Genomic DNA, 21,948 nt, shown 5'->3' with positions numbered 1-21,948 from the left:
TCCTCCCCTACACCATCTTTATGGTTTTATGATTATTAATCAGAGTTCCGAATTGATAGTTTAGAAACTTTATGAGACTGATTTAGTTGAATTGGCTAATTTCTCTCTGTTTTACAGAGTGATGCCCCATCGAGAGGTGCCTTAGAGTAAATCAAGCCATATAATTTATTATAATTAATAATTATTTATGATCATTATGAAGAATTCTGATTCTAAACACACTTTTGAACCGTGCGATGCTCAAGTGCTGCTCAGGTTCGAGGCGTATGAAAACCCCAACAGCAGTCAGGACAAAGCTTCTTATAATCTGTAAATCATATCAGTAGATTATAGAATCTGTCTCTGTCTGTTTTCTTTCTATTTTTCTATAGTTCTCCTTCTGTTCTCTCCCCTTCTCTCTCCATATTTCTCTGCTGACTTGAAGTGACTGTAGACATGTTGACATCATTCACAGTTACAGATCTGATTTCATTGCTGTCTGTTCTGCAGCGACACAAACAGGCTGAAAGCTGGCGTATGGTCCCTTTCCTCATCAACATATACAGAACTAAGTCTGCCAGAGGACTCAACTTAACAAACATAGGAACCAGGTAGAGGAGAAGGTGAAGATGTGGGTTGGATCTATTTGGGTTGAAAAGTTCATTAGACAAGTACACAAACATAATGATGGTGGGCAGGAACAGCAGCGTGTAATTCAGCAGCACCAGGATCAACATTCCTGCAATTCGTCGTTTTTCGTCATTTGGGACCAAGATGGAAGCATACAGGGCTTTGAGGGTCGCAATCAGGAAGAATATGAGCAGCGGGAGAGGAAGGAGGAAAAAGATGGTGAAAACAACCAGAAGGACCTTGAAAGTACCACAGATAATGGAAATAAAAAAGGTGACAACAGGAAGAATCCAGACCAGGACACAGATCAGCACAGAGGTCTTGATGGTTCGTCTGCAGCGGTACCACAGTGGGTGGACGATGACCAAATACCTGAAATACAAGACAGACAGCTTCAGAGTTCTACAGTGATACAATGATCAGACACTGAAGCTTCACACATATTGGATAGACAGGTAGCTACCTTTCCAGAGCGATGACCACCATGAAGCCAATACTGACCACCAGACTGTAGATGTAAATATAGCTGAAGACCAGATATATCCCCTGGTAATAGAACACGTCCCTGTTCTTAGGCTGTGCCACCTCAGTGATCATGTAGCAGAACTGAATGAGGTCAGAGATGAGAAGGTTGATGACGTAGATCGGAGCAACTTCACCATTTCTCACCTGCAGGAAAACAAAAGGAAACAAGCAGCTGAAACATGTTCTGAACTCCCAAATATATCATCTTTGATTTTAATATTTTCAACTTTATTTTTTATTATTATCAAGTTTTATCTTCTATCTTATTTTCCATTATAGCATCTTTCTCTGTTTTATGTTAATTTTCTGTCTCTTTATGTCATGTTATGTTTTCATTGTAAAGCACTTTGTATGAATTTATTATTATTTATTATTATTAATATTAATAACAGCCAGTGCCATTTATTCATTTTCCATCAAACTCTCTGTTGTGCTGTGGAAGAAATCACATTTGACACTGGGGCCAATCACTGCAGTAAGAGACTGAGGGCCAGATGTTTTCACACACAGATATGAAGCATTCTGAGCCAAACAACATGAGCTGTATTTATCACACAGACTGGAGTTGAACTTTGACTCACGTCTGTGTTGCACATTACTGTACATTTGCATTTCATGGAGGATTGCACACAGAAGAGAAGGACACATCCTGTTAATTATGTATTTGACTGACAGATGATGATGATGATGATGTCATTAGTTCTGCAGGTATTTAGTCGTAAACAAAAGCATCGGTCCAGGTGAAGGGTTCACCTCATGATGGTGCTGAATAAAGTCAGGAGATCATTTTTATTTTCATCAAGAAACCAACAGCATTAAGCTCATGGTGGTCAGTGGGCTTCTTCCTCTGAAGATTGTTATTATCTACAAACTGTCACACCTTCCTTTGTTAAACAATTAAAATCACAAATAATCTGGAACAAATATCTGACCAACCTGAAAATTATTTTTTGTTTTCTTTAAGTTAAATGGAGCCATTAGTCTTTAGAGTTTAAGAGAAGACTGAATGGAGTCACTGTATGTGTTTAGGGTCCAATCAGGTTTGTGTACATTTTATTTATAGAGTCAATAATTCTGGTAAAAAACCCCTGAGACCTGTAAACCAACCAGATCAAGACCCCTCAGAGACACAGAGACATGACACACACAGTAAATAAATAACTGTCAGTTATAATGTTCTTACCTGAGAATAGAGACCATAGATGGCCCCGAGGGTCAAAGGAAGGCCGATACAAATGACGAGGCATAACAACACAAACTGGATGAACACAACTGCATCACAACTGGGCAAGCCACGGCCATGAGAAAAACAGTAAAGGTTCCAGTAGTAGGTGTAGTTGTCCTTTGAAGTGTTGTCCATTGTTCAGAGTGAAACCTGAAGGTTCAGATATCAGGTTATAGAAAGGCAGAATGCAGCTGCACTCGTGTGCAATCGTTGTCTGCTGTCAACATTAAAGAAGGACTCACCAGTGCACAAACGCCCTGCGCTTGGGGTTTTGCAAGTGGATTTTCAAGAAATCTTCAACTTCTCTTTTCACCAGAATGAGCCAGTAAGTTGCCCAACATATTTAACTCTGTTATGACGTTTGTAGTGGGAATATGTTTGAGCTCTTGCTCTCATGTCCGTTGGCCTTTCTGATGAATATTTAATTTGTGGCAACACGTGGAGACTAATTAGGATCTGCTCTCTGCTAGGCCACTATGTGATATTACCCAGCCTGATATGCACTGTACATTCAATGTGTTGTTGAAGATACAATTATTTGTTGACACATGAAACAAATGAGCTGAAAAGAAAAGTGGCAAGTTCATTCACAGATGCATTAATGACAATAGAAACTGCTGGAAAGGTGACAAACAGGCCTCGACCTTTAAGAATAATGAGATAAATGAGAACACAATAGTAAATTGAGCAAATGAAGGCAGGCCAGTTAACACATTTATTTTCCTATTTCTAAACTTTCTTCTGAATTTCAGTCTGTAGAGGGGGAAGGTCTTTGTCTTGCCTTATCACATTTGAGGCATGCCAACTTAAAATTCCTCCTTCGAGGTGTATTTCCATGTTAGAAAGCCAATTTAAAGTATATTGTGTATGATTTAATGTGCTGGGACCTTGTGTCCTTGTCTATGACTTGCTGACTTGCAGTATTAGTACACAGAACATTGTTTATTGTCAGTAATTGATTCATATTCTCATGGGTTACACAACATATCTTCATTAATCATATTGTCAAAACACACAAAACTCTTTTGCAAATCTCAGTTGTCGTCATGTCCTGGAAAAATGGAGCGCTGCAGACTTGGTGCCAAGAATAGATGCATGATGTGTCTCTTTGTAGTCTCTTTTCATCTTTGTTTTAGTTTTTCGTCTCTTTGTGGTAGTTTTGCTGTGTTTGTTTGTTTTTTGCATCTTGTTGTAGTCATTCTGCATAACTTTGTATTTTTGGCATGTCTTTGTGGTGATTGTGCGTCTGTTTTGTCTCTTTGCATCCCTTCTGCTTCTCTCTGTGGTTGTTCTGTGTAACCTGATCAACTTTATTACAAGAGTCCAAACAATGATAAAATCAGTTAAGAAGAGGTCCGGGGGCTCCTGACCTCTTGGGCCCATTAAATAATCTATTGCGAGTCAGTTTATTTTCATAGTGAAATAGAAAATAGTTGGCGAGACACCCAGCACCCTATTGGGGAGCGTTAGTTTAGTACCACTGGTTTAAAGGCTAAGTTTGAATCTCCAATGACCCTAAAACCACTCCTGCACTGTTCTAAAAGAGACCAAAACAAAGACTTGTGAGCATCTTTGTTTATTATACATCCTGCTTGATCTGGACAAACAGCGTTGTTAGGTCAATTTCAATACAATTAAATTAAATTATATTTATATTGACCACAATCCGAATTGTGGATTGCCACCTTGTCGCGGTGGAGAAGCATGGGTGGGCCTGAGAAGCTGATGAGTGGTGTCTTCGTGACACCCATGGTGGTGTGGTCGAAGGGGAGGCCATGGACAAAGTACTATCCTACCAAGACCTCAACATCTGGAGAATCGTATCAGCAGGGGATGTGGATAAAGGTCTTGGACTCCATGCCATCGGAGCTTGACCCAGTTCTGTCTGGCTGTGTGGTGGCTGTCCATGCACAAGCCTCCCCATGTTAAACAGTGATGCACAGGTGTCCTCCATGAAGAGAATCCACACTAACATCCAGGATTAAATCCTATGGGGCAGGATTGTGAGATCTGGAAGGCCGTAGTCATGAGCTGGCACATTAGGCAGTAGGTGATCGATCAGTCGCTGGGCTCTTGGAACAAGGCACAAAGAGCTTTGGTAGCTGCACCCTCGACTGAGCTGCCCTCTGGAGTAATTTGGCAGTGTGGTATTAGTACTTTTACCTAAGCAAGACATCAGAATACTTGTTCCACCATTGCCTTTTACTAAAAGGCTTAATTCTCACTTCTTAAGGGTCAAAGATTCCCAGGCCATCAACATGACCCCCACCCAGCCATGGGTTGGGGTCCAAGAGGATGGGACAGTGCTCATGGCCCACTGTACGTGCAAGGCAGGACTTGGTGAGGCGCGTTCTCATGCAGCTGCACTCATGTGTGCAATCTTTGTCTGCTGTCAACATTAAAGAAGGACTCATCAGTGCACAGACGCCCTGCGCTTGGGGTTTTCCAAGGAAAAAATCTAAAGTGCAGTTTCAGGAAATCTTCAACTTCTCTTTTCACCAGAAGGAAGCCAGTAAGTTGCCCAACATATTTAACTCTGTTATGACGTTCGTATTGGGAATATGTTTGAGCTCTTGCTCTCATGTCCGTTGGCCTTTTTGATGAATATTTAATTTGTGGCAACACGTGGAGACTAATTAGGATCTGCTCTCTGCTAGGCCACTATGTGATATTACCCAGCCTGATATGCACTTTACATTCAATGTGTTGTTGAAGATACAACTATTTGTTGACACATGAAACAAAGGAGCTGAAAAGAAAAGTGGCAAGTTCATTCACAGATGCATTAATGTCAATAGAAACTGCTGGAAAGGTGACAAACAGGCCAGTTAATACATTTACTTTCCTATTTCTAAACTTTCTTCTGAATTTCAGTCTGTAAAGGGGGAAGGTCTTTGTCTTGCCTTATCACATTTAAGGCATGCCAACTTTAAATTCCTCCATAACATCCACAAATGGTATCATCCTCCTCTCACCCGCTCCCTCTCCTGGCTGCACCGCTCCGCTGGCCGACCGGCATCCAGCGACACACTCAGAGTGACAATCCTTTAGTACTAGTGTTGTGAATCAACTAAGTAAGTTGCTCCAGCTCTGTCTCATACTTTCCTTTTACCTGGAGTTGTTCCGATTCCGATACCATATCGGCGAGTACTGGAGTCCAGGCACCGTTTTCCAGTTAGTTCCGTTAGCCCGGTTAGCTTCGATAGCGCCATTAGCGCAGCTACAGTCAAACTGGAGCGGTCCGTTTATGAAACAAAAGGAGCAGTGCGACAAATTAACTGCGTACCTGTGAAGTGTGTACTTGTGTCTCTGTTGTTAAAGTTTATCGTTACTTTAGAGCAGGGGTCTCAAACTCAAATTACCTGGGGGCCGCTGGAGGCAGTATCAAAATGACCAAAAAAGACAAAAAATTACTAAAAAAAAAAAAAAGACACAAAATGACAGAAAAAAAAATTGCTTAAAAAAGACACAACTTGACCAAAGAAACCTAAATTACTTTAAAAAAAAAGACACAAAATGACAAAAAAAAGACAAAGCTAAAAAGGACACAAAATGACCAAAAAAAGACACAAAATAACTAAAAAAAGTTACAAAATGACAGAAAAAAGACACACAATTACTAAAAAAGACACAAAATGACTAAAAACACACACAAATTGACAGAAAAAAAAATAAATTGCTTAAAAAGACACAAAATTACTTAAAAAAAGACACAAAATTACCAAAGACACGAAATTACTAAAAAAAGACAAAAAATGACAGAAAAAAAGACACAAAATTACAAAAAAAAAAGACAAAATGACAGAAAAAAAAAATTACTTAAAAGACAGAAAATGGCAGAAAAAATACACAAAATTACCAAAAAAGGACACAAAATGACCAAAAAAGACACAAAATAACTAAAAAAGACACAAAATGACCAAAAAAACCTAAATTACTTAAAAAAGACACAAAATGACAGAAAAAAGACACAAAATTACTAAAAAAAAAAGACAAAACGACGAAAGACACAAAATTACTAAAAAAAAAGACACAAAATTACTAAAAAAAAAATCAAAATTACTTAAAAGACAGAAAATGGCAGAAAAAAGACACAAAATGACCAAAAAAGATACAAAATAACTAAAAAAATCACACAAAATGACAGAAAAATAAATAAATAACTTAAAAAAAGACACAAAATGACAGAAAAAAGACACAAAATTACTAAAAGACACAAAATGACCAAAAAAGACACAAAATAACTAAAAAGGACACAAAATATACCAAAAAAAAGACACAAAATAACTAAAAAAGACACAAAATGACAGAAAAAAAATTGCTTAAAAAAGACACAACATGACCAAAGAAACCTAAATTACTTAAAAAAAAAAGACACAAAATGACAGAAAAAAGACACACAATTACTAAAAAAGACACAAAATGACTAAAAACACACACAAATTGACAGAAAAAAAATAAATTGCTTAAAAAGACACAAAATTACTTAAAAAAAGACACAAAATGACAGAAAAAAAGACACAAAATTACAAAAAAAAAGACAAAATGACAGAAAGAAAACAAAATTACTTAAAAGACAGAAAATGGCATAAAAAAGACACAAAATGACCAAAAAAGACACAAAATAACTAAAAAAAAGACACAAAATTACCAAAAAAACCTAAATTACTTAAAAAAGACACAAAATGACAGAAAAAAGATAAAATAACTAAGAAAATCACACAAAATGACAGAAAAAAACCTAAATTACTTAAAAAAGACACAAAATGACTAAAAAAAAAAAAATGACCAAAAACTCCTAAATTACTTAAAAAGACACAAAATTACAAAAAAATAGACACAAAATGACGAAAGACACAAAATTACTAAAAAAAAGACACAAAATTACTAAAAAAAACCTCAAAATTACTTAAAAGACAGAAAATGGCAGAAAAAAGACACAAAATGACCAAAATAACTAAGAAAATCACACAAAATGACAGAAAAATAAATAAATTACTTAAAAAAAGACACAAAATGACAGAAAAAAGACACAAAATTACTTAAAAAAGACACAAAATGACAGAAAAAAGACACACAATTACTAAAAAAGACACAAAATGACTAAAAACACACACAAATTGACAGAAAAAAAATAAATTGCTTAAAAAGACACAAAATTACTTAAAAAAAGACACAAAATGACCAAAGACACGAAATTACTAAAAAAAGACAAAAAATGACAGAAAAAAAGACACAAAATTACTAAAAAAAAAGACAAAATGACAGAAAAAAACCAAAATTACTTAAAAGACAGAAAATGGCAGAGAAAAGACACAAAATGACCAAAAAAGACACAAAATAACTAAGAAAATCACACAAAATTACAGAAAAATAAATAAATTACTTAAAAAAAGACACAAAATGACAGAAAAAAGACACAAAATTACTAAAAGACACAAAATGACCAAAAAAGACACAAAATAACTAAAACGGACACAAAATATACCAAAAAAAGACACAAAATGACTAAAAAAGACACAAAATGACCAAAATAAGACACAAAATAACTAAAAAGGACACAAAATTACAAAAAGACACAAAATGACAGAAAAAAACCTAAATTACTGAAAAAAGACACAACATGACAGAAAAAGGACACAAAATTAACAAAAAAGACACAAAATAACTAAAAAGGACACAAAATGACCAAAAAAATACACAAAATAACAAAAAAAAAGACACAAAATGACCAAAATAAGCTACAATATATTTGTGTATGATTGTCAGTGTCAGGGAAAGAGAGAAAGATGGCCTATATTTTGCATTTTGTTGTCCAAGTAGCTGTTAATTTGTTCAGTGACAATAAAGTTCAGTCTAATCAATTCTAATGACTGTTGATTGAGGGTGGGTGGTGGCAGCGGGGCTCAATGGGGCTCAGCAGCCCTAAAGCTCTGACCCTAGACTCGCCCCTGGCGTCCAGTCTGCAAATTGCTAACAGGCTAACAGTTAGCTCTGTAGTAGTACAGTGTGTATATGCTAACAGGCTAACAGTTAGCTCTGTGGCAGTACAGTGTGTATGTGCTAACAGGCTAACAGTTAGCTCTGTAGCAGTACAGTGTGTATGTGCTAACAGGCTAACAGTTAGCTCTGTAGTAGTACAGTGTGTATGTGCTAACAGGCTAACAGTTAGCTCTGTAGCAGTACAGTGTGTATGTGGTAACAGGCTAACAGTTAGCTCTGTAACAGTACAGTGTGTATGTGCTAACAGGCTAACAGTTAGCTCTGTAGCAGTACAGTGTGTATGTGTTAACAGGCTAACAGTTAGCTCTGTAGCAGTACAGTGTGTATGTGGTAACAGGCTAACAGTTAGCTCTGTAGCAGTACAGTGTGTATGTGCTAACAGGCTAACAGTTAGCTCTGTAGCAGTACAGTGTGTATATGCTAACAGGCTAACAGTTAGCTCTGTAGCAGTACAGTGTGTATGTGCTAACAGGCTAACAGTTAGCTCTGTAGCAGTACAGTCTGTATGTGCTAACAGGCTAACAGTTAGCTCTGTAGCAATACAGTGTGTATGTGCTAACAGGCTAACAGTTAGCTCTGTAGCAGTACAGTGTGTATGTGCTAACAGGCTAACAGTTAGCTCTGTAGCAGTACAGTGTGTATGTGCTAACAGGCTAACAGTTAGCTCTGTAGCAGTACAGTGTGTATGTGCTGCTGCAGGAGGTGTTCACTTAGCGATCTCTGTTTGTTTACAACAAGCACCAGACACTCAGTTGTGCACAGTTAGTGATGCCGGTTATTTTTGAATTATTTGTTAATACTCAAGAGTACATTTTTTGTATTGGCAACTGTTGAGATTTGCACTTTGCATTACATTTTAGATGTGTGATTGATTTTAATTTTGTTTAATGTTTTTTATTTATTCATACAGACTAAATGAATTCATATTTTCTGTCTATTTTTCAGTATTTTGTATTACCGTCTAGAACAGACCTGGGCATTGGGCGGCCCGCGGGCCACCTCCGGCCCGTTGGTTGCCCTCATCCGGCCCGTGAGGTTACCCAGAAATTAGAATTCAATACAACTGCAGTGCAACTACTTTTATTTTGAAGGTGGTTTACGTACCCCCCTGCAAAGACTCGACTCTTTACTGATAGTTTACAAGATTTATTTAAAATCGTAGCTCCATGAACATAAAAATCAGACATTCCTTGGTCACCTTGTGAATCCACCGTAAGAGCTAACAAGCATTAGCATTAGCACTGGAGCTAACAAGCACTTTTACTATAGTTAAGACAACAAATATAGCCACTAATATATATGACAGAATAAAATAAACTTTAACAAACCTTGTTTCCTGTCAGTCAGCCACTATAGAAGCCTTTTTCATACTTTATATGAACTTTATATGAATTACGACGCACTCGTTATTATTTACTGTTCGTTTTTCATTTAACCGTTCCACCTGTTATTTCCTGACACTACCTTTCAAAATAAAAGCACCCGTTTCACACTGGATGGCGCCTTTTCAAAATAAAAGCATCACAACATTGTCAAACACCTAGAAAATTTACAAACATGAAAAACAAGCTATATAATACAAATACACCAATAGGAACCTTGCTAAAGGTCATTTACAGTTATAAATGTTAAAGTGATATAGTGATTGGAGTATTTACTACTTTTTACTGCTATATTTGATTTACTCCACATTAACAGTCTCATCATAACGTATTCTTCTCAGTAGCAGCTCAAAACCAGATAATTTACTGTATTTTATAAAGTGATTAAATTAATATTAAGCAGAATTTAGTTCAGAGTTTTGGTCTGGCCCCTGCAACATTAGTGATGTTGGTCATGTGGCCCCTTGGGAACATTAATTGCCCACCCCCTGCTCTAGAATATAGTTATCGCAAAAATACCCTGAAATATCTTTTAGGGCCACATCGCCCAGCCTACTGTCAACCAATGTTGGACATTCATTTTGTTGATTTCAGAATCTTCTCATTGTAACGACAGCGTGTAAGAAAAGTTAAAAAAATAAAATAAAATCATCAATAACATTAAAATTATACATTTCTCTTTTATGGTAGAATCAAAACTTTTTCTTGCTTTTCGTCTGTTTCCAGTCTGGTTCATCCTGAACAGAAACACACACACAGAGACACACACACACACACACACACACACACACACACACACGCAGACACACACAGACACACACACACACAGACACACACACACACACACAGACAGACACACACAGACACACTCACACAGAGACACACACACACACACACACACACACACACACAGACAGACACACAGAGACAGACACACACACACACACACACACACACACACACACACACAGACACACAGAGACACACACACACACACACACACACAGACACACAGACACACACACACACACAGACACACAGAGACACACACACACACACACACAGACACACAGAGACACACACACACACACACACACAGACACACACAGAGACACGCACACACACACACACACACACACAGAGACACGCACACAGACACACACACAGACACACACACACACACACAGACACACACACACAGAGACACGCACACACACACACACACACACACACACAAACACACACACACACACACACACACAGACACACACACACACACACACACCCAGAGACACACACACACACACACACACACACACACACACACACACACACACATTGTGTCTGTCTCCCTCTGCTGGTGAAATCAGAAACCACGCTGACCTGAATCTAATCTGTTATTTTACAGTTTTACTTGTTTTTTCTTAAAACAAAAGTTTAAATCTGTAAATTAATATAATGGGACATTATAGATTTTTATAGTTTATTTTAATAGCTTAATGGTCTTAAATGTTAAATCAGCTAAATGATATGTTAAAAGTTCACATCATATTGCTGAATGTAAAATTAAGGAAACTTTGTTTTCTTTATAGAAGTTTATTTATTTTCTATGTAAAAAATAAATAAAAATAACAGTATAAATAAATAAGAAATCTCGTCATGTTAAAGTAAAAAAACTTTAATTATTGTTAGATATAGTTTAATACAGATATTCTGTGTATTATCTGAACAATAACTTCCGGTTGTTTCTGATATTTGACAGTAAATGTTTGAGATATTTTGTTGTGTTCACATAATAATTATTATTCTAATATTTGTGTTTCAGCTCTGGTCGCAGCGTTCAGCTGCCCGATCGTCTACGAGAAACACCAGGTACGTTTATTATTATTATTATTATTATTATTTACACATTCAAATTTAATTAATTTGACTTTAGTCAAGCTATTATAATGATTAATATTTTTTATTTATACAGTAAAAATAAGTATAAAAAGATTTAATTCATTTTGTTTATTTAGACATTCAAATTGTATAAATTAGGCTTTAATGAACTTTAAATTATATATTTTTTAATGAGAGGGGGGGTCGGGGGGGCAGCCTGAAAACTTTATTTGTCAAAATAATAAAAACATATTTTTCCAGTTCAGAATTCTGTTGATTTTGTTTTGTGGTGAAGCTGCTCAGCTGAAGCTCCGCCTCCTTTTCTTCTGTTCTCCTTCTCATTAAGTTTGACCCCCCTCCCCCCCCTCCTCCACTCCCAAGGTGCATTGTGGGAGATGAAGTCTGTTCGGGTGTTTTTATTTTTTCCAGAGAGGAAAGTTGGGTTTTTTTTTTTCCTTCGTCAGCAGCGAATCATTTCTCTTTTTTCTTTTCTTTTTGAGTTTAAAGTTTTTAGTGATTTCTGTGAAGCCGCGAGGCGTCGCCGTGACGATTAGTGACGGGGGGGGAGGGGTCTGGGGGGGCGGGGCTTGTACTTCATCCTAATAAAAACCTTCATCGCTTCTGAGTAACTTTAGCTAGAAACATCTAGAAAACCTTCGCCAGACAATGAAAAAGATGAATTAATGAAACGTGGTTCTTTGTGTTCTGCAGCTGTTTTCTTTCTGTCTAGTGATGAAAAACTCTGGAAGAAGAAACACGTTTACATTCATCCACATCACATAAAATATTAAAAAAAGACAAAAAAAACTACGGGATTTAAAGAGTAAATAAACAACATTCTGTCTGTGGAGAATATCTTAATAAAGTTGCGACTTTGTGACTTTGAACTTGGAGCATTTGTTTGTTATGCGAGTATAATTGTGAATGATAAAGTTCATAAAAGCTTCCAGCCGGGAGTCGTGTTTGTGGAATGCATTGTGAGATGTAAACAATTATCAATAAAGCTTCTAGACGAAGAAAGTCCCGCCTCCTCGTCTGTCCGTCAACCTGGCTAGCTCCAGTTAGCTTCTGTTAGCTACAGTTAGCTTCTTTTAACTCAAGTTCACTTCAGTTAGCTTCAGTTATGTCCAGTTAGCTTCTGTTCGCTCCAGTTACCTTAATTTAGATAGTTAGATCTAGTTAGCTTCATTTAGATCCAGTTAGCTTATGTTAGCTCCAGTTAGCTTCATTTAAGTTCAAGTTAGCTTCAGTTAGCTTCTTTTAACTCAAGTTCACTTCAGTTAGCTTCAGTTATGTCCAGTTAGCTTCTGTTTGCTCCAGTTAGCTTAATTTAGATAGTTAGATCTAGTTAGCTTTATTTAGATCCAGTTAGCTTATGTTAGCTTCATTTAGATCCAATTAGCTTCTGTTAGCTCCAGTTAGCTTCATTTAAGTTCAAGTTAGCTTCAGTTCGACCCAGTTGGCTTCAGTTAGCTTCTTTTAGCTGCAGTTAGCGTCAGTTAGATCCAGTTAGCTTCTGTTAGAACGAGTTAGCTGCTGTTAGCTTCTAATATATCCATTTAGCTTCAATTAGCTCCTGTTAGCTTCAGTCTGATTAATAATTATATTTATGATTTTTTTACTATTTAATAATTAATTTAGGCTTCATGCTTATAATATTTATTGACATTAAAATAGTTATGCTTGATTCACACCTATGCTAATAATTATAATTACAATGTAATTATTTTTTTATTTACACAATTATTCTTGTTTTTCACTAAATATTTATTCACATTTGAATCACATTTATTTTTAATACACATTAAAAACAATAATTATGTCCTTTTGACACTATTTAGAAATTAAAATCATAATTTAGACCTACATTTGTTTACTTTGTTTGATTTACACGAGTGATTATTTTAATTACAGTTTATTGAAACCTAATTAATACTTATTTGATTTATGCAAACATTAAAAATGAACTATTTATGCTTGATTTAAACTTTTAATGGTTTTTATTATTTATTCACATTAAAAAATAAGCCTGATTTACATGTAATTAATAATTAAAATCATATGCTTTTGATTAATTTAGAATTGCTTCATTTATGCTTATTGATATTTTATTTATTTGCATATTTAATCAATGATGCTTGAGTAACATTTATGCTTATTTAATTATTAAAATCATATTTTATGATTTATTCATGCTAAATAATTTATGATTATTTATTCACACATTAAAAATAAGTATTTTAGGCTTGATAAAACATTCAATATCAATAATGTTTTAGTAATAATTTATTTTATTTTTATTCTATATTTATACTTTATGCTCCAGAGTTGATCCGACAGCTCAAATAAAAATAAGTTTGAAGTCAAACTTTCAGGACAAAAAGTGAATAAATCTGATTTCTTTATTAGCAGAATAATCTTTTATTGATCCGGTTGATCAGATTTCTGAGGCTGAATATTAATGTTGAGAATATTTATGAAGAAACTCATGACGAGCAGCTGAAAGCTCCTCAGCTGAGAAATGTTTGTTAAAGTTTTGTTTTTTACAGGAAAATTTCATATTTAATGTTTTTGAGTAAATAAATGTACATTAAAATGTAATAAATTGGGCTTTATTCAAATTATTCTAATAAATATTATTATTTATTAACCTGTTTAAAATATTGTTTTTAAATGTACTATAAATAGTTTTATTACTTTTTAAAATCTAATAAAAAAGTTGTTATTCACTTAAATTAAAATTAAATTAATTTGGTTTTATTTAAGCCATTCTAGAAAAATTATTAATATGTTAAAAATATGTTTTAATTTTTTTATTCAGACATTAAAATGTAATAAATTAGGCTTTATTCATGCATATTTTTTTTTTTAATTTTTCCACATTAAAATTAAATTAATTTGACTTTATTCAAGCTGTCCTAGTAAAATTATTTATTATTTGTTAAGAATATTTATACAGTTAAAATAAATGTTTAATTTAATTAATTTTTTTATTCACACATTAAAATGTATTAAATTAGGCTTTATTCACGCTTATTATTATTATTTACACATTAAAATTGAATTTATTTGACTAAATCTTGAAATAAAGTGATGAAGTGAAAACACACTGAAAGGGTTAAAGTTGTGTGTAGATGTCCTCGTTGCCGTGGTTACGCATTGTTCTGCTTCTGTCCTGATGACAACCACCTGTCAATCAAACCAGACCCTGCTCCATCATCTGTTGTCACACCAGAATAACAACAAACAAACAACATAAAAAGGACCTTCACCCAGGAGACGGGAAAGAAAGACGTAAAATGATCAGAAATGCACAAAATTACCAAAAAAAAATTTTTTTTTTAAAAACACAAAATTACCAAAAATGAGACAAAATTACAAAAAAAAATCACAAAACTACCAGAAAAAGAAAACAAATTACAAAAATAACTGAATCACCAAAAAGACACAAAACCACAAAAAAAGACAAAATTACAAAACATATTCACAAAATTATACTGAAAAAGACACAAAATTACAAGAAACCTTCAACAAAATGTACAATATAAGACACAAATAAATTAAAAATACCAAAAACAGATTTTTAAAAAATACAAAAATGACCCCAAAATATCACAAAACTTCCAGAAAGACGCAACATTACCAGAAAAAGAAAAATACAAAAATAGGCACAAAAATTACAAAATACAATCACCAAAAAGACACAAAACCCACAAAAAAGACACAAAATTACCAAAACAAGACACAAAATTACAAAAAAAGACAAAATTACAAAGACACTTTTTTTTTAAATCACCAAACTACCAGAAAAGGCACAAAAACTACAAGAAAACCCCAACAAGATTTTCAATATAAGACACAAATTTTTTTTAAAAAGACCCAAAAATACAAAAAAAATTACAAGAAAAAGACACAGAAAAATACCAAAAGAGACTTTTTAAAAAGTAAAAAAAAAATCACAAAACTACCAGAAAATACACAATATTTCCAAAACAACAGGACTAAGTGGGACCATTATTTACACAGTAACATCAGATTGTCCTGAAGAGGACTTGGGACTAGAGACTGGGACCAGAATGTTGTTCTGAGGTGATAAATGAGGTGATAGTCGTCTCGTTTTGTGTAGCGATAGAAAGGACCGGACGGTGGCGCCCCCGCTGGAGGTCTGACACACTGCAGGCTGAAGGGACTTCCTGTCTCAGACGGAGCTGCTGCCTGATGGAGCTGTAACTTCAAAAACACATCATTTAGTTTCCTTTTATAGACGAGGTTACTGTTCACCAACCATGACGGCGCGTTGTGGGCGGAGCCTAACTGGTGGCAGAATGTGACAGTTAGCGGCTGGTCCCAGAGCTGTCAAATAAAATGAATCTTCCAGATGTTTTTCCTGATTATTTTCATGGTTTATTATCTGACATGAGTCAGTTAAACCTTATTTACTGTCAGGATGGTAAAAGACCTAAAACAGCTTAAACGGCCAAAGTTTGAATGGTTGAACATCAAGATTTACTGCTACTATTTATGTAAATGTCACTTTAAGTCGACAGAAACTCAGAGAGAAACAGCTTCTATTAACGATGATCTATGGAAACAAAAGGAAACAGAGTTTCAGGGTAACAATGTCTGGCTGGTAATTTTGTGTATTTTTTTGTAATTTTGTGTCTTTTTTTGTTGTTGTTTTTCTTTTTGTCTTTTTTTGTAATTTTGTGTCTTTTTCTTGTAATTTTGGGTCTTTTTTAAAATTTGTGTTTTAATTTGGTAATTGTGTTGTCTTTTTGTAATTGTGTGTCTTTTTTCAAATTTGTGTTTTCTTTTGGTAATTTTGTTGTCTTTTTTGTAATTTTGGGTGTTTTTTAGTAATCTGTGTCTTTGTTAGTTTTGTTAATTTTGTTGTAATTTTGGGTCTTTATTGGTAGTTTTGTGCCTTTTTTGGTCATTCTTTTTGTCTTTCTGGTAATTTTGTATCTTTTCTGTTAGTTTTGTGGGGGGGTGGGGTGGTCATTTTGTGTAATTTTTGGTAATTCTGTGTCTTTTTCTGGTAATTTTGTGATATTTTTCGTAATTTTGTGTCTTTTCTGTTAGTTTTGTGATATTTTTTGTAATTTGTGTCTTTTCTGGTAATTTTGTATATTTTCTGATAGATGTTGTGGGGGGGGGGGGGGGGGGGGTAATTTTTGTGTCTTTTCTGGTAGTTTTGTGATTTTTTTTCCTAAAAAAGGTCTTTATTTTGGTAATTTTGTGTCTTTTTTTGGTAATTTTGTGTCTTTTCTGGTAGTTTTTTTAAATTGTGTCTTTTGTTTTGGTAATTTTGTGTAATTTTTTTTGTTTGAACACGAGCGTCTCCAGAAGAACCAGGAGGAGCTGCTGCTGAGGATCAACGTTCTCCAGGTCAACAACAACCAGCTCCTGGAAAACAAGGAGGATCTCCTTCAGGAGAACAAGGAGAAACTCCTTCAGGAGAACAAGGAGAATCTCCGCAGACGTAACGAGGAGCTTCGGAGCCTCCAGTCTCTCTGGACAAACGTCTCCGCCTGCTGCTACGACGCTTTCAGACGCAGAGAAAAATCAATCTAGAGTCAGACCGAGCGCCAACAGGAAACAGAAGGAGGCGAACAAGATGCCAACCGCCATCGAAGACGCCACCATGACAACAGACAGGGGGACGGGCTAGCCTTCAAAATAAAAGCTCCAAACAAATAAAAGCATTTCAAAAACAACATGACAACGATTTAGACCATTACCATTTAGAAAAATGGTAAAATGAAAAAAAAAAAAAAAACTGTAAAAAGTGCAAAACATTTAACGTCAACAGTAAGTTATTTTATTTTAATTTCTTTATCTATTTATTATTATTATTATTATTATTATTATTATTATTGTGTGTATATATATATATACAGTATACAGTAAAAATATAGAAATTTTGTTTTATTTTATTTTTATTCAGACAATAAAATGTAATAAATTAGGCATTATTCATGCTTAATATTATTATTATTTACATATTCAAATTAAATTAATTTGGCTTTCTTCAAGCTATTCTTACAATAATAATAATAACTATTAATTATAGGTACACACTGGGATCAAAGTATACACTTTTTTGTAATTATAAAAATATTAATTATGATTATGTATTCATGGAGACTCCAAAACATCCTCGGTTACCATGGTGACACACCAAATATCATTCTGGCCTCTAATGGAAGGTGAAAATATTCAAATTTACTGACAGCATTACTGTTGGGAAAAAAAACACATTTCTGTGCACGTTTTTCCACTTTAAAACTAAACTTTGTGCATAAAATGCTCGAAAAGTTCGACTTTATTGTTTGCTATTTAAATCCCGCCCCTTAGAACCGTTTATCCCTGAGTTCGGAACTCTATTGGCTAAACCAAACGCCAGTCATGAGCTCGCTGCGCTGTGAGTGGTTCATCCTGAGGCTGACCAAAGATGGGCGGGTACCTTCGCTCAACACGGGCCCTCATTGGCTGATGCAGGTTGTGGGTTGGACATAGAAGTTCCTGATAGGTCAAAGAAGGTGTCAATCAAAGGCAGCGTTCAGCAGCCGTTTAAAGTCATTACGGCGGGAATATGAGCGAGAAATTAGACACATCTACAGAAACAACAGTGTTTCTGTGGGTATTTATGGAAATATAAATGTATTTTGGACCAAAAAGTCGACTGGACTGGATAAACTGGACCTCTGCTGATGCAAAGTGGCCGTTTTTAATGGAATATTATTGATTACTGGATCACTACGAGGCTTCAAAGGTAAGTTACCATCATGTGCCTTTGAGACTTCCCCATTTAAAACAATAAAAAGATGAGATTTTCCATTAAACTTAATAATTATTGTATTAAGTAGATGTGATGCTGTTAGAAATGTGTATTGGTCAAGATCCCACACCTTTTTTAAAAATAAATTAACTAGAAGCAGACAGTGTACATGCAAACAGCTAAATATTTTGTACGTTTTTGGCTAATTTTAGCATTTAATGAGCACATGGATGGACCTTCAGTTAGCAACATGATTCAGTTAGCAAGTTGACTGTGTACTTTTTATTAATAATAATAATAATAATAATAATAATATTATTATTAGTAGTAGTAGTAGTAGTAGTAATTATAATAATAATGCATTTATAGAGTGCTTTACATGGTAGTCAAAGAAGCTTTGAAATATATTTCAAATTTCAGGAAGGTCTTTATATTAATTGATATTTCACTGAGACAGGGTGAACATGTTAAGCTTGACAACTTTCAGCTACACACACAACGTGATGAAAATTATGAAATATTAGTGTAAATACTTATTCTGCAGCTAGCCAAGTTTCTGCCATTACAGAAAGACAAATTGGTGAGAAAAATGTCACTGAAAACATCAGGGGGTTCTGAAAGGGGCATTCGCCATTCGTTAGCCGTGAGCTAACATTAGCTCACAATTGGCATGCCCGTCAAGCTTCCAGGACCGCCAGCAGCCATGGATGGAGCGGACTGGTGCTGTTTTAACCAGTGTTTTTGGAGTAACACCTCCGCAAGGTAGGCTACCCATTCACAAAATGCTACAAAGATTAAAATATATAGGTTCATAATGGCCTGTTGGGACATTATGTTCAACATTGATATATACAGTACAGGACTGTAGTTTTTATGCTTATAGCACTGGTGCTACAGAAGTTGATAGTTTTGTAGCACAATCCACCAAATCTCTATCATTGGTATGTAACTATAGCTACAAACAGCTCATCTGTAGGCTACACTCTAGAAAACATGTAAAATAAGATGTCGCTGGTGCCCAGATGGTAAATCACATCTGTATTTTTACTGTACTGTGACTTATTGTGAATGACTGAATAAATACAGAACCAGACCGGGTGTGTTGTAACGATGGTTGATAACGATATTTATTTGGCTTACCCAGAAACAATCAGCAGCGCCCATTGTTTTACAGTGAGGAGATGAAAGTGACTGATTCATGAAAACAAAAGCGCTAGGCTAATTCACTGGCGTTATCGTCCTTTGCTGACTCTGGTAAACCCGAGGCTAAGGTACACGGTTAAAATGATATACGGTTTGAAAGATAAGAAGTTAGACTCTAGTTTCACACCACTTCATTAATTAATTAATGGAAACACAACATGATCATTTATATGAGTAGTTCATGTGAAATTTTGATAGAATGTTAGCCAATACTATACGATATGGGATTCAGTGACGTTAGCACTGTCCAGCCCTGTATTATGTTCAGCTCCTAGCAACATTGTGTTTTTGTTTCTTTTTAAAGCAATGGCTGAAAATCCACTAATCCTGTGTGGCAGCACTTCACTGAGCCAACACCAGGCAAGGCTCGGTGCAACATCTGCCATTCTCTGGTGAGCTGCTGCTGATACCAGAAAAAAGAAAAACACATCAAATATGTGGACTCCTCTGAGGCGTCACCACCTTGAGGCCTAGAACAACATACAAAAAGGAAAGGAAGATCAATCAGCTGCTTCTTCTAAAGGCAGTTCAACACAGCCAACAGTAATGCAGATGTTTGATGCCCAAAGAAAATGGCCAAATTCTGACCCTAGGTCAAAAAAGATTGGTGCTACCATAACTGAGATGATTGCCACGGACAATCAACCATTTACGGTTGTTTCTGATGTTGGTTTTCAACGGTTGGTGGCATTGCTAGAGCCCAGATACACACTGAAAACAGAAAAGTACTATCGTAGACATTATGGATGATGTTCACACAAAAGTACAGAACAAAATCAAGGAGCTGGTCAAATTAGACAATGCAGGCCCCAACTTGTCATTTACAACTGATTGGGGAGACAGAATCCCTAATGAGCCTGACATGCCATTTCATTGACAGTGACTGGGAAAGGAAACAAACCGTTCTTAATGTCAAAGCCAGGCATGGCTCTCACACTGGTGAATATATCAGCAGATGTTCCTCAGTCTGCTGAGGCATTGGGACATTGAGACAGAGAGAGTCATGCGGCGCCAACATGGTGAAAGGGTTTAAGCTCATTGAAGTACCCGATCTCAGCTGCAGTGTCTATACGTTACAGCTTGTTGTAAATTAAGGAATCAACAGCCAGTGAGCAGTGGTGGACATTGTAGCAAAGTTAAAGTCATCTGCTTCCCATTTCAACCACTCTGTCCTGGCCAAACAACGCCTGATGGTGATTCAGAAAGATATTGAGCTCCTCCAGCACAGAATCATCCAGGCTGTACCAACACACTGGAACTCAACTCTACATATGTGGCTGATGTGGTTGACCAGTGATTGATTCTCCTATGTGTCCTTGAAGGTACCATCAGCAGATTGTGGATTTGGAGCATCTGGGTCAGGCGCTCCAGCAGCACATTCTCTTTGTTTGGGTTCTGCTTTGTTTTCACTTTACAACATTTACACTTCATATAGCTCACACATCCACATTTACATTACTGATGTTACTGACTTACACACTTCACATTTGTACTGATCACCTCGGTTGTTTATGTTAATTTAATAAATTCATTCATTTCTAAACATCCTTTGTGTCCTATTCTGTATTTGTCATAGCCTAGGAGCCGGGTTATGACACAGGTGACCATGGAAAGATTTCAACGCTATCAGCTGATCAGGTGGCTCACGTTTCCAATTTGATTGCTACACTTAAACAGGTGACATTGGAAATGAGCAGGTCAGACGCCTCCATCTCCTGCATCACTGTGCTGAAGATGGCACTTGAAGCAGAGGTTCCCAAAACGAAGGGGATCAAAACAGTCTGGGATACGATTCTGAAAAGCTTACAGACAAGATTCGAAAAATGCTGAGAAGACCAAATGTTTGGTGCTGGTGACACTGCAGGATCCTCGGTATAAAGGTCATGCCTTAGCACTGGGCAATTTTTTGCTTATCAACAAAAGTTTTATTGAATCTCCACAAACATAGAATGCAGTACATAATTACATGCATTAAAGTGTGATTAGAGTTTAATCATATGGTAAAAAAAACACATAACAGCTGTTGCAGAATACAGCTTCTGAATCACATCAACACTAGCATGCCCACTAACTGTACTTTACTTTATTATCTGTGCAAGAAACTTTTAAAAAAGCCAAACAAACTAAGTTTTGCATAGAAACACATGGTATATGAAAAGGAAAAAGTAAAGACAATGTTAATAGGTTCTGTGTTAAACATACAAAAGGTTCAGGAAAGACTTCAAGAGCTCAGTGAACCAAACATAATATCTGATTTTCTGTGATTAAAAGATAATAACAACAGAGCTCTGATTACATCTAACACACTAATAAAACATTTGTTGATGTCATCACTGTGA

General features: G+C 35.6%; 1 protein-coding gene and 1 long non-coding RNA gene across 2 annotated transcripts; one reads left to right on the top strand and one right to left on the bottom strand.

Moving 5' to 3' along the window:
• Positions 1 to 365: 365 nt before the first annotated feature.
• LOC131993200 (G-protein coupled receptor 4-like) lies at positions 366 to 2,494 on the bottom strand. The gene is made up of 3 exons (XM_059358988.1): positions 2,318 to 2,494; positions 1,073 to 1,278; positions 366 to 981 (listed from the first exon to the last, which is right to left on the bottom strand). Exons 1-3 carry the CDS (start codon positions 2,492 to 2,494, stop codon positions 366 to 368), a joined length of 999 nt encoding a protein of 332 aa, XP_059214971.1.
• Positions 2,495 to 18,265: 15,771 nt separating this feature from the next.
• Positions 18,266 to 21,033, top strand: LOC131958756 (uncharacterized). The gene is made up of 3 exons (XR_009389262.1): positions 18,266 to 18,400; positions 19,914 to 20,001; positions 20,932 to 21,033. It is a non-coding gene; the product is annotated as an uncharacterized LOC131958756 (long non-coding RNA).
• Positions 21,034 to 21,948: the final 915 nt, after the last annotated feature.

The sequence above is a fragment of the Centropristis striata genome, chromosome 20 (assembly GCF_030273125.1).
Source record: "Centropristis striata isolate RG_2023a ecotype Rhode Island chromosome 20, C.striata_1.0, whole genome shotgun sequence".
NCBI classification, from domain to species: Eukaryota; Metazoa; Chordata; class Actinopteri; order Perciformes; family Serranidae; genus Centropristis; species Centropristis striata.
This window is presented reverse-complemented; position numbering and strand designations above follow the sequence as displayed.

Coding starts and splice junctions, on each gene's coding strand:
- LOC131993200 (XM_059358988.1), bottom strand. CDS start 2,494: ATGGACAACACTTCAAAGGACAACTACACCTACTACTGGAACCTTTAC. Junction 1,279..2,317: donor TCTATGGTCTCTATTCTCAG/GTAAGAACATTA, acceptor GTTTTCCTGCAG/GTGAGAAATGGTGAAGTTGC. Junction 982..1,072: donor GTGGTCATCGCTCTGGAAAG/GTAGCTACCTGT, acceptor CTTGTATTTCAG/GTATTTGGTCATCGTCCACC.